The sequence below is a fragment of the Anopheles bellator genome, chromosome X (genome assembly GCF_943735745.2).
Source record: "Anopheles bellator chromosome X, idAnoBellAS_SP24_06.2, whole genome shotgun sequence".
In the NCBI taxonomy this organism is placed as follows: Eukaryota; Metazoa; Arthropoda; class Insecta; order Diptera; family Culicidae; genus Anopheles; species Anopheles bellator.
The window spans coordinates 489,538-503,089 of record NC_071287.1 but is presented as its reverse complement, the minus strand read 5'-3'; the positions used below and the strand labels follow the sequence as shown (position 1 = coordinate 503,089).

The 13,552-nt window shown below is 41.0% G+C and overlaps 2 protein-coding genes across 2 annotated transcripts; both read right to left on the bottom strand.

The window, feature by feature from the left end:
• Positions 1 to 3,898: 3,898 nt before the first annotated feature.
• On the bottom strand, positions 3,899 to 5,342 carry LOC131213653 (zinc finger protein 420-like). The gene is made up of 3 exons (XM_058207739.1): positions 5,252 to 5,342; positions 5,084 to 5,198; positions 3,899 to 5,002 (listed from the first exon to the last, which is right to left on the bottom strand). The coding sequence occupies exons 1-3, from the start codon at positions 5,290 to 5,292 to the stop codon at positions 3,929 to 3,931; spliced, it is 1,230 nt and encodes a 409-aa protein (XP_058063722.1). The 5' UTR covers positions 5,293 to 5,342; the 3' UTR covers positions 3,899 to 3,928.
• A 2,437-nt stretch (positions 5,343 to 7,779) lies between these two features.
• Positions 7,780 to 13,329, bottom strand: LOC131213652 (cytochrome P450 307a1-like). Its single transcript, XM_058207738.1, has 2 exons — positions 12,724 to 13,329; positions 7,780 to 9,096 (listed from the first exon to the last, which is right to left on the bottom strand). Exons 1-2 carry the CDS (start codon positions 13,193 to 13,195, stop codon positions 7,832 to 7,834), a joined length of 1,737 nt encoding a protein of 578 aa, XP_058063721.1. The 5' UTR covers positions 13,196 to 13,329; the 3' UTR covers positions 7,780 to 7,831.
• Positions 13,330 to 13,552: the final 223 nt, after the last annotated feature.

Here is a 13,552-nt window from a genome sequence, read left to right as displayed (position 1 = left end):
CTTTTTTGAACTTTACCACCCCTTATAGACCAACATCCGTATTTGCCACTCTGGGTCTGGGTCTGGCTCTTTCTCTCTCTCTCTCTTCCTCTCACGTGCGATGGCACTTGTTCAAACTATTTTCGTTTCTCAGCGAAGGGTTTTAGCAAGGAGTTCAGAAGTCGCGTTTAAACTAAACAGCATACAGTTGGATGCGGACGAGCGAAGATCAATTTTCCACAATCTGTTCGCTTGAGTCATCAACTTCTGTTCCATCGTCACCCTCTGACTGCTTCCATGCCAACTTCCGTTTCCCGTCTGGGCAACGAACCTTCGCCCAGTGGTGGGGCGGTTCTGACACATGCGCGAAACAGCTCTTTTCCACCGCTTTGGCCTACATTATGTTCATGCTCTCCACCGTACCCCCCACTGAGGAGCCACCGCTTCCTTCCAACTACCGGGTGCTCTAGCTCTAGAGCCAATAGGCAGTCTGACTGTCTGGCTTGCTGTTTATTTGTCTGTCTGGCGTGCCAGCCATTCCTGAGGAGAGCATTGCAGCCACCGTACCCTCCCGTTGGATCGATTTATTTCTCAATACATGCCTAGCATATTGTCGGATGCTGCACGCTGCACAGTACCATTTTTCTTCGCACCTTCCGTCCCACCGAAGCAAAGACTCAGCAAGCCAAGCGTAAGGTTGTACACTGAAAACAAACCACTTTCGGTGGATAGAAATCGATATGTTAACAATGTTAGCAACTACATTCGGTGCTATTGCTGAAAATCGATGCATGCAGATGCAGATGAAAAGAAGAAAAATCGCTCTGGAACTGACCAAATCAGGCAACGGCCATAAATTAGGTGGGATGATTTCGAAAGCCTTCAAGGAAAAATTATCTCTGCGACTTAACAAAAATGAAGCCGGAGCCCACAAAAACGTGTCAAATGCTCAACGAATCCACGGTTTGAACGCATTGCATTTGTTCAAGTGCTTTCACCTCAAAATATTGAAGCTAGTTAGTATGATTTGATGGAATTTTAATAATCCCTGGGAGCAAGGATTGCCTGCTGTCTTTAAATTCCAGGGGGGGCGGTGCAGGAGGTCAACTGTTTTTATGAACTACTGAAAAGCTGAAACGGTGAGCAGACGGATTAGCAGCAGCTATTTTACCAGGTTAGGCAAAGGATTTCCGTTGTATTAGGAAAGAATATTTTTGCACTTTTGCTAACTTTTTGAACAAGTTCACATTGATATAGAATTACTTAAGACTCTTTACAACTTGAAGGTGAGTCAGGTCAGAATAGCTGAAAAATATTGAACACAAGAGAAAAACGGTGACCACTTTGAACAACTTTGATGTAATGTCAAAACATGTTCGAATCAAAGTCGTTCGACGAGAATTGGCTCAACTAAAGTCATTTTACTTTCTGGACGTGATTTTAACGTACGAAGTGGTCACGACTAGTTACCACCCCGATGAAATGTAGCCAAGGTGCTGCGTTGCCAGTAGGCAACCGGCTTTAGTAAGAATGTCTGAGGTCACTCCATGGTAATTCCATGCTTAATTCCTGATGGTGCCTTCTAATGCGGAATGAAACAAACAAAAAGACTAAAAGAGGACCACATACTGCCAACTTTGGTGCTCTTCGATGTTTGCTAGTTGATTGCGTTGTTATTGATCGGTTGATGCAGCCCGTTGATGCACTTTTGGCGTCGTCCTATCATCAGCAAAGTTCTACCCTTCCCACTGCTCACCTCATAGCAGCAGCCTTACGCCTTTCCACTTCATCTTGGGCGTAATTCTTTTAAAGGTTCCACTTTTTTTTGGGATCTTGTTTGTACCACACGGACTTCACAGCGGGGGTTTTCAACGTGTGAAGGTCCGCCGTTTTTGCTTCGTTGGATTTTCCGTCCTCAACCGCAGTGGGAGGTCCCGGTGTTGCGGTGCACAATCTAAAACACGCTAGAACACTTCCCGATGCTAGACTCATTCGCAGCTTCCTTACAGTTGAACGACGGCGGTCGCTATGCAACGGCGACACGTCTAACTAATGCATCCCCGAGGAACAGTCTTTCGGTTGGACACTTACCGGGAAAACTAGAGTAGAGTGCCGCCACAGGTCCTGCCTACTTTCTATTAGAACCAGTGCACCCTGGACGTGCACACGTATACAAACACAGCGTTTGTTTGTTATTGCACTTTCTGCTAGCTTTTTGCCCAACTGGTCGCTGGTCGCGTACTTTTATTTCAAGCCGTTTTCTGCTGCACACTGCTATTTACACCACACGCTCTTTCCTGCTACGTGGTAAAGCCAGACCACGCAACGATGCACAAGGAAACGAGCCTTTGCTGTTGGAAAATTTTATGTTCGCTTTGCTACGATTTTCGCGTATTTCGTTATGGTCACTTTTAAATCCCTGCCAACTACCGTGCTTCCACATGGTTCAATAACACACACCGATGATGCATGGTCGCCAGGAGCACGAAGCGTAAAAATTAAACGATCGAAATATGTTTTACAGTCACTGGCGTCGCCAAACAGGGTGAACCCTCGTCGTTTCTCCGAATGTACACAGAGCAATCTAAACCCCTGCAGCGCACGGCTAGCTGCCAGACCCGACTACACGATCGCGATGGTGGGAAGTGAAAGAAACAGACATAATAAGAGAAAGCGCAGTGGAAGGAGAAAAAGAACCAATTCAAGTTGATGACGAGACAGGTGAAGCTCTTTGAGCACTTTGAGTTAACTTTGAACCGAACGTTATAAACAGACATAACTTTCTCAGCAACTACTTCAAACTGTTTCAAACATATACTGTTTTCGTGGTAGAAAACATTGTCGTATTAGACATGAGAGCCCAGAAATCTCTCAATAGTTTCATTTATAGGTTACAAATTGTAGCATATTCGTAGTGCCATGAGCTTCACTTTGTTTAAGTTAAATCAAATCCATTTTGACTTGGCTTAAATGTGCATTGAAAGAGCAGTCCAGTTTGCTGGGTGAGCTTACAGTAGGTATATCGGTTCTAAGTCGATTTCGACTGAACGAAGAAACGGCGCACCGACGATTTGGTACGAATAGTTGCACTTTTACGGCGATTGTTATTAACAAATTTTGAAGTGCCGGTTCGATCATCCATTGCAAGAGATTTGAAGAAGTTTGAAGTTTTTGGCGGCACTAATAACAATTTGGGGTTATTTTGGATTAAGGGAAACGCGACAACGGTGTGTTCTTTGCTGCACACAAAGAGCGTTCGGCTGGGTTTGAATGCGCTACGGGTTTACAGTAATAGTTTGAAATTTTGCATTTCTATCTATACACGTTAATAACATTTTTAACGGCATGTTTAAGTGTATCAAGCCTGCCCTCTAAAAGTAAGAGAAAAACAATGTAGTAAGCGTTTTTATTTAATTTTGTTAATCTGGCTTAAAAATAAAATTACCAATTTCAAACCTTCGCTCAAAACGAATTGAAAAACAATGTTGTTGGTATTTATATAATTTTGCAATCAACTTGCAAAGAATGCGTGGCAACGGCGTTGGAAAGGATTTACTCGAAAAAACACATTTTAATCTGAGATTTCAAGGAATGAAATTGCGAAACAACACTTATCTTTAACGGAATCTTTCTGCGGCGCCAGACGAAGCACAACGTAGCGTTTTTGGCATTTCAGATTAATTATTAATTTTTTTTCATTCTCTTTTTTTCTTTTCATAACTCATTATTAATTTTTTTTACATTTTTTTTAAATTTTCCATTTATTTAATCGCTTGTCTTGTCTTGTTTAATTGTTAAAATCTGTTATTCAGTCATTTCAGTAAAAGGATAGTATCACCGTTAAGTTTTCTTGTTGTGCCACACGAAGCGCACACGAAATGACGTTTTAGCGGTCCGAATTGCGCTTTGTCTGGCGCCCCAGATATGAGGACATTGATATTGGTTCTTGTTATGAATTTTCACCTGTTGGTGCAGGAGGCTTATGAATTTTCATGTGGCCGCACAGGCTTTTTGCCGAATGGAATGCTTTGCTGCAGACTTTACAGGTGAACGGCTTTTCGTCGGTATGGGTCCGAATGTGATTCTTAAGCTGGTATTGTAGTGGGAATTTGCGAGGACAATGAGGACATTTATGTTGGTCCTTGTGAATTTGGATGTGGTAACGCAGGATGTTTGCCGTATGGAATGCTTTGCTGCAGACTTTACAGATGAACGGCTTTTTGCGGTTGTGAGTGCGGATGTGAATCTTCAACTTGGATGTGTTTGGATACGTGACGGAGCAATGGGGGCACTGGTGTTTTTGCTTGTTTTTATGCACATTACGAGTAACTTTTGGGCTCTGCATTGTAGCCACTGAGAACTCTGCAGCGGCGATATCCTTTTGGGAAGTACGTCGCTTATTTGACCTCAACAGTCGCTGCTCGCCGATTACGGAGACAGGTTGATTACCAGTGTGTCCCGATTTTTGTTCACCGTAAGTATCCATTTGATTCAATGTAGGGCCTTCGGTGGCATACTTGATACCCAAATTGTTGTGATCTGAAATTGATGCTGGATCGTCAGGACCTGTGGTGGCTTTCCCTATCATAGAAACGTCTTCTTGAATCAAATTTGCTTGCGGTGACTGAGGCTGCTGCTGGTCGTCTATTGGTTCACGTTTCAAAATTGTTTGAAGCGATTCTTCCTCTGCTTCAAACAAGTCATTAAGAAGATTATAATCGTGCGCACTACTCATCTGTTGTGAATTAGAAACCGTCTGACTTAATTGATAATCTTCTTCCGAATCTTCTGAGGCAGCCTCTGTTTTGACCACCGATTTAACGTCATTCGTTTGCTCTATGTCACCGTCAGAACGCTCTGCAGTTGTTTCGGAACCGGTCAAATGGGTGGTGTCCACTTCTTTCATAACCCGGTCGAGTTTTGCACTGTTTAGAATGTATATCGAGCGCCGCTTATCTATCAAATCCAACCACGATTTGCAGGCCGAACACAAATACGTTGTAAATCCTGGCAATAGCTCCAACTGCAAAAAGAGATGAGGAACATGTCATTACCTTTGCGTTACGAAAGCATGGGAAAACTCAATTTTAGAAGGGCATATTACCTGAACATTTGTACAGGAAAATACTTGTTGTGAAAGATATTCGCCTCTTTCATCGCTAGTTACCGGCTGGAAAGTTCCATCAGTCGACAAACAGTTTCGACATATACGCGTGGTTCTAGAAAGAAACGCGCTATTACATATATTCACTCTTGCTTACCGTCGACTTACTCGTTCGAAAATGAATCTTTAGACGGCTTCGAAGTTGCCATTTCTACTGCAAATGTTTATTACACGGGAAAGAAAATTTTTTCGCGTTGTGGTTGGCGCTAAAAGTGTTGGTTTATTGTCAATCGGTTAATTTTGACAGCTGCTATGCGGTACAGACACAGAAAGAAAAAAAGGCAACTCACTGATGCTGTGAGTAGCAGAAGCTGTCAATTCAATAACTCGAAATAGTTTCCAACAGATATTGCGGTCGTTTAGAAAAAGTCACACTGGGGAGCTACATGAAGCGTAACGTAATGTTTTTGACATTACAGATTAATGCCAAACTGCTGAGGCTCTGTCAAAACGTTTACGGGTTGGCCGAGGCGTAAACCCGAGCGTAATTATTTTTTTCATACGCTTTGCTTACAAACAGAGGACAATTTAAGATCTTATTTGCTGGTGTAGCAACAAAATCGGAAAAACAGAAAAAAAATAGTCAGAAATCAATCAATTTCTCTTCTATTTCTATTTTATCGGACCAAAAACACGAACGTACACACGTTTGACATTTCATTTTTAAATTTTTGCTGCCACACGAAGCGTAAACATTTTGACATTACAAATTAGTTTGACGCTAGTTTTCACGCCTCATGTAGCCCCCTAGACAGAATAAATCGTTAAACTTTATTTAATCATCCTTTCCTATTACAATTCTTCTGTAAGTTTCCAACCGATTTATTTACCATGACTACGACCGTTGTGACATAGGAGAGGAGAAATAAACATGTCATAATAAAACATAATAAATAAACAAACATAAAGAATCAGAGCTCTGTTTAATGATTAATAAGATTTGTTTAACGCCTTACTGAACACGGAAATAAACCAATGCCTGGGATCATCCGTTGGAACCGTTATCATTCGAATGAACATGAACAATGAACAATTAAAGAGCATCAGTGAGTTAGCGTGAGTGTGTATTTGTGCCCCTGAGTCGCATAGAAGTTTCAAGAGCCAATAGCTGAGGCCACACGAAGCGTAACGTAATGATTTTTGCATTTCAGAATAATGCCAAACTGTTGCGCTTCGGTTAGAGCGTTTATGTGCCGGCCTTCCGCTAATCCGACCGCAAAATTGGTTAGCAAACGCTTTGGTTACAAACAGTGGATAATATAAGTTCTTGTTTGCTGGTATAGCAACAAAATCGGAAAAAACAGATGAAAAAATTCAGAAATCAATTAATTTCTCTTCTATTTCTATTTTCTTGGACCAAAAACACGAACGTAAACACGTTTCACGTTTCGTTTTTATATTTTTGCTGCCACACGAAGCGTAAACGTTTTGACATTACAAATTAATTTTACGCTAGTTTTCACGCTTCGTGTAGCCCCCTAGTAACAAACAATTAATTTACAAATTAACAAATTTAAAAAATAGAAAAGGTAGAAAAGCCGTGTCCATCAGTATTCTTAGTTTTCGCATTAAAATAATTCCAACACAAAATTGATTTGAGAATGAAAAAAATTATCCTACATTTATTTTCCACCCGAGAAATCTATAATATTATAGCACTCTACTTCTCATTGTATATAACAAATTAAATGCGATCTCATTGACACATATTCACAAACAATCATGTAACTTTCTTAAAAAGCACATTCAACAAGTTTGTTTTTCTTTTTCTTCCCTTACGATCGGTAACCATCAAAAGACAGCATCGAAATACAAACACTGAAGCTTACGATCTATTTTGCTATAAGTCCACTGTTATTTTGATAGAATCGTTTTACATCTGTCTCACAGGGTAAAGATGAAAATCAGTCTTAGCTCTTATTTAATTTAGATGCTACAATCAAACTTTTCAACAAATTAGAATTGAAACTGATAACAGTTATGACATCTATTCCCGAAAATTCTCGTTTGCCTTACTTCGATTACATATAAGCATATCTATAGATATCGCTATATAATTAATTATAGTGGTGTATGCTTTCACACATGTTTTAAAGATGCATAAGCTCGTCGAAAAACGAAAATGTGACATTCGTAATCAGCGCTTTAGAGAGCGGTTATTTGTGCCAATGATTAGAAACAAACAATAAGTGAGTCAGCGCAATATAATTCTACTGTTCTTGTCAGAATCTATAACTCCATTCCTTTCGATTAATTCTTGCATTGGCGTCTTCGGTATTGGAAGTTGTCTGGCTAATCTCATCATTTCGATCAGTTTGTTACAACTCATCAGTTCCGTTTCGCTATGTTCTAGCAATTAAATCATATGTGTGAGGTTTAACTTCGTCAGTTTGTTTAATCTACAAACTAATTAACACATTTGTAGTGTTGCATCAACCATTTTTCACCGCGACGGTCGCAATCTAATTGCATATATTTTATCTTCGACTATATTGACCCTTACGGTGTATGTTTCAATAGGGGCGCAAAACGATAAGCTGTCATGTTCAAATTTAAAATTTATTTAGTTCTGGCTCCTGTCCATACTAAATGTTGACGTATTTTGAGAGCTGCTTGGTTGATTCAATATAAACTATGTACAGTATTCTTGAATGTCCTCATTCATGTTTCCTCTAGAAAGTGGATTGGTCACTGGTCTTGCGAGAATCGGTTGCGTTGTGTGAAGGCTAGCGAATACGTGTCGGGCGGCACAGCGACACATGCGGGGTACATCTTAATCTGACTGATATCGTGGGAGTGGACATCGTATTTTTGCAGGATGTTGGCGATGATAATGAAGCTGAAGCCCCGCACAAGGTTCTGTCCTATACAGGTTCGTTTGCCGATGCTGAACGGTAGAAAGTGTGGAATGTTTTTGCGTACTCGCTCGATCTGCAGTGTTTTCTCATTTTCGCTACTGATGCCGTTCGTCTTTATAATGCTACTAAGGTCCTGCTTGGCAGTTGGTGAATCACTCAAGTCGCACCGGATTTGCGCCAATGTAGCCGTCTCTATGAACCGACTCGGGGCGAAGCGCTTGGGTTCGACCCAGTACTTCTCACTTGTGTTGAGCTCGTAGTTATTGATGAACACAACCGTGCCCTTGGTGACACCGTAACCGGCAATACATGTATCCTCCGTTGCTACGTGCGGTACAATGGGCGAAGATGAGTAGCGCAGTACCTCGAAGATGGTTGCCACCGTATAGGGCATGCTTTCAGTATCATACAGTGTTACATTACGGCTGCAGTTATCAGTGATGCGATCGATTTCACGTTGGATACGCTTGCCTACCTCCGGATGCTTAGCGATATAGCCAAGCGCCAACATCACCAAATTTCCGATAGCCGAGTGGCCGCCTAGGAAATCTTCCAGCATATACATGATCGTATCGCGAGTTACCGTCGGGTCCTCCCGCAGGCTTGTCAGCAACGCGTCCGTAAAGTCTCGCTCCGGCTCTTCTTCGCTGAGTGTCTGTTCGCGCTCATTTACGATCCGCTCGAGAATAAAATCGCGAATCTCAGCCGACCAGCGTGCAAGCTTATTCATGTGTTTATGGTAAAATGGTGCCAGCCAGGGAAGGAAGTCCACCGCATAGCCCTGGTTGATTTCCCAGAAAATCTCGTCGAAATTTCGTACCATACTAACAAACCGTTGGTCGTTGTAGTCGAACCGTACCGAACACATGTACTCGCTGAACATGTTTGCGCACGCTTGCATGATCAGAGGCTTCACCTTGAAATCGGTTCCAGGCTTAACTACTTCGTCTAATTGATCCATAAAGCGGTGCATCTCCATCACCCCAACGTAGCTCATCTTCTGATAGTAACTTGAAGCATCGCTAGGCGAGCAATGTTTTCGGGCTAGATTTCGACGTTTCTGCTGCAGTACCGACCAATCACACAACGCCAAAGCTGGACGGGAGATGAACATGAAAAACAAACAATAAATATATATATAATATCTATGATAAGATTGTTGACAAGTATTTGTTCGTGATATAACAATTACATTTAGTACCAAAAAGTCCCATAAATCTTAACTATTTGGGAAAATGAAATTGAGAAAATGCGTAGATTAATACAAATAGCAATATGCATACTGCCATCATACGTGCGGAATAAGATTTCGATAAATTATAATGCTACTAACTGAATTTAAAAAGGGTTCCGCAAAGTTAGGTTCCAGTTCGCACCTTCGACACGTGGATTTTTGCCCCGAAGTAATTCTTTACCACAAGAGCAACACACCTACATTCTATTGCATGATTTATTTGTACTTTATCGTAAAACATCCCGACAAAAGCCTGCTATATATAAAAGAGCCGTATCCTTGGCCTTCGCTGAGGGCGGCGAGTTTGTGAAAACGGGTTCGTTGTCCAATGAAAAGGAAACGAAAATGTAATTCCTACCATAGTGCAATCTAGCCGCACAATATTTTGCGACATGCGTTCATTGCAATGATTTATACTATAGTACAGAGGTTCATCGACTTACCGAAGTAGTATTTTCGAAAGCATAATTCACACATATAAAATACTGAAATGTTACGTAACCATTTACCACATTTTAAAATTTTGTATAATTATCATTACTTTTCGAATATATCTCGTATTTTCAAAAAAGATCTGACGAAAGAGCAATTTGCATCACCCACATCAAACATTAATCAATTAGACCAATAGTTGAATCCACCAGCCGCCAGAGCTTAATGTCTCGTAACTCGTCTTAACGAGAATAAAACCTCTTGCGGAAATGTCAAATCGAAGATATTATACAAACCACGCGCAATCGTGAATGTCCTTGCCTTGGTAAATGGCAACCTTGCAATGAGATTGGCTATTTATGTAATACTGGGCGCCCCTGTACCAAGCTCTTCCTGTCCATTTGCTTCAATGTTTATCGACGCGAGTAACATAATTTATTTGACAAAATGCCGTGACTTTGTCCATGAGTCCTTACTGAGCGGTGTCAAAAGTAGGTGGTTCTATACGTTTAAAATAGTTCGAAAGTCGCTAATGGCATACATTACACGCTGCTGAAGTTCTTCCGCGATACTTCTAAGATTATGAGGTATACACACTTATTTATAACAGCAGCTTAAGCCAAATAAATTTCAATCACTCTCACAATGGGTTACCGTGTTTTGTTGGAGAACTGCTGATGGACTTGCCTGACATAAGTGAAGCAAGGCAAAAATATTATGCTATAGCTTTCACTTTCAATCAATAGTATGAAAATAAGAAAATTATTCATTCGAAGTAAATATTCGTAAATAGCAAATAGAATTTTTGGAAAATGTCGTTGGAAAATGTGAAATGTATACATACTATATTACAAATAAATTTTCCAAAACTTTGTAGCTGTTGCTGTTGCTTTTCTTTACAATACAATACAATTCAATTGTTTCCATCCAATCCATATCCATACCAGCGAAATATTAAATTAATTTTACATCAAAGTAAAATATTTTCCAAATTTGTCTTTCGCCTACAGTATAATCAAAGGTTGGCTTTTTAATCTATTTCAGTTGATTTTTTTTTGAAAGGTCCTATAAGAATAATGAATCATCAATTTTGCGGTATAATTTTCATTCCGACTAGGTGTCTCTTCATATTGCGTCAAAACACAGTTATTGTTTCCTTATGTGGTGTTCATTTTGCAGCAAGCGTGTGCAGTGCTGATACTGGCGAATTTTATTGAGGCTTCTTTACATAAGCTACTCGAGGGCTGCGCTGCGCCAACAATGCTCAGCGCTAGCTCGGCTTACTACCAGGCTACTTATGAAGCCGTGGGGCTATGTTTCCGGAGCATTGCCACTCGCGAACAAAATAAACGGGAACCTTCATTAATAGCATGCGGAAACTATTGGTAGCCATACCAATAACAAACCGGGCACTGTATCTCCGTCGAGAGTGTCATTTAGGTCGGCAATTTTACACATAGTTGAATGGCCGTAGTGTTATAGACGTTTATGGCTCTTTCATTTGGCGGGACTAGCGGTCAAATATTTGCACTCAGTTTTTTGTTTAAACATTTTAATGGTAATCAACCATATAAGAAAAAGACAGTAAGCTCAATTTTGAATTCCCTGTCCTAAGCAGCGGTGGATTACGCATTTAGGACAAGCAAAGATTATTAATGGCGTTGCTTGGCGTCCAATTTTCTTTGGTTCAGCACGAATCCCTTCTCACTAAAGGAACTACACTGGTGCTTGAATCTGTAATTTCGTAACCAAATCCATTAAGCAAAATACCAAAACTTGTTTTTTTTTCTCCTTCCATATTTTTCATACTCCTTTTTGGGTGTACTTTCGCTTTTTCTTGCTCACCTAGGAGTCGGATTTGAGAGACCAATTGTTTTTCGGTAAGTTAAACTAAATTTGATTATCTCACCATGCTTTCTTAGGACCATACTCATTGTAGTAGTCCCGTTGTGCCAAATTCTTTCTTATTTTCGCTTTGAAATCATGAGTCACACACTGGAGACTTTCCTTTATTTGAGAGGAAAGGACAAATTGCTATACATTTGGGAAATTTTCTCTATAAAATAAACGTAACATATGTATTAAGTCTGACATACATATCAATTCTAGCCAAAAAAAGGTATGTTGGTGGTAGTAACTTGGTAGATGCGAAGGGGTATTGTGTGGTATAGAGCAAATATTAGAGCCTTTAAGGTATCGCTCATGTGAACTCTTGGCTCTTTTCAAATGCCTGGCTACTCAGATTCAGTGTGTGCGTTTTGCAGAGCACACACATGGCAGTCCACCGGTTTGTTCGGAAGGTATTCACTTTCTCTGGCCCAGATTGAGCAGTTGTACTTCTTCTCGTAGCTCCAACGTCGTTTAGTTCGTAGGCCTTTCTTCACGCGATTTAGGTTATGGGAGGTAAAAGGGACAGGTTATGAGCCGAAGCAGGTTTCACTTTTTATTCACTTCCGCGTAACGATGCGTCAAACGCACTGCAATCGGAAATCAAATGCCATAATCCATAGAGTTGAAAACAAAATAACTCTTGAAACACGATTGAATGAAAAAGTACATCTACTGAAATTTTAGAAATAATGTCTTTGAGAGTCTTGCATGGTCTTAAAATCCACAGATTATTTTAAACCTGCCTATCGCCAACCCGGTACTTTCTCGTTGATAGATTACGCTATTAGTACCTTAAAATCAGGTGTATAAGCATTACAGTGACGTAATTGCGTGAATTGGTGTAAAATAAAGTTACATTGAAATTTTTGGACAGCGATGTTGTCCAGCAAACCAGTAGAATTGTGTTTCACGATTCACACTAAAAGCTTCACAGCCGTTTTAATGGATCGTAGAATGGAGGAAATAATTAAATCTCATCATCTATTTTCACCACTTCCCCTCTATTAAATTGTCTTCTTCATGTTATCCTTCAAGGCAACTCAACTTCCGGATAATTAACAGCAGTACAGCTCATTCAGGCCGGAGGAATGGCAGCGAGTATCAGAGCTAAGGTCTTCACCACGGGGTGACTATCATTAGAAACTGTTTAAGTTCTATCTACTTACAGTTGTTGCGGTCCCCGCCGAAGAGCTTGTGGAATCGCAAGAAGTCAGGCCGGCCACCGAAGTAGCGCCCGTTCTGGTTCAGCACCTCTCGGATCAGGTCAAGGTTATTGACGACAAGACAACGGGTTGTTCCGAGCGTGATACTGTACAGATCGCCGTACTTCTTCGCCAACGCCGTGAATCCCTCGAATGGCACTTCGTATTGGCCGAGGATAGCCAGGCTGCCCAGAATCGGCCACGGCATCGGACCTGGCGCTTGTGGAAAGGTCAGCAATTCGGTTGATTGTGTAGCTATTTGTCGTTGGTGGTGATGATGAGCCAACTCTGTCGTCAGCTTCGACGGCAGGCGGGTCGCAGATGGACGTACGGTTTGGATGCGCACCTTCCGGTGCCATTCGTACAAAATCTTGAAGTAGCACACGACGGACAGAATGATCGTCAACACGGCCAATATCAGTCCTGCATAAGCCATGGTTTACGCCGCGCTTTCACAACAAACACGCTCTATCTTTCTTAACTTTCTCTCAACCCCCCTCCTCTCTTCTTTCTTTCTCTCTTTCTCCGACTCTTTCTATTGCGCTCTCTCTCTCTCTTTTTCTCTCTCGTTCGCTCTTGTTCTTTCTTTCTTTCTCTCTTTACGCTCTTCTCCTCGCTCTCTCCTTCTCTCTCTTTTTCTTCACCTTTCTTTCTCTTTCTCTCTCTCTTTATCAACACCTATACTTTCTACGGAACTGGGTTTCCTACGGCAATTTTTTGTTGACCCCTGATTTCACTCCCCGTTTCAAAATGTTAAATACATTTTAACGTAAAATTCACTACTTGTACAACA

Coding starts and splice junctions, on each gene's coding strand:
- LOC131213652 (XM_058207738.1), bottom strand. CDS start 13,195: ATGGCTTATGCAGGACTGATATTGGCCGTGTTGACGATCATTCTGTCC. Junction 9,097..12,723: donor CGGCGGGGACCGCAACAACT/GTAAGTAGATAG, acceptor TCTCCCGTCCAG/CTTTGGCGTTGTGTGATTGG.
- LOC131213653 (XM_058207739.1), bottom strand. CDS start 5,292: ATGGCAACTTCGAAGCCGTCTAAAGATTCATTTTCGAACGA. Junction 5,199..5,251: donor AAAGATTCATTTTCGAACGA/GTAAGTCGACGG, acceptor GTTTCTTTCTAG/AACCACGCGTATATGTCGAA. Junction 5,003..5,083: donor TTTCCTGTACAAATGTTCAG/GTAATATGCCCT, acceptor CTCTTTTTGCAG/TTGGAGCTATTGCCAGGATT.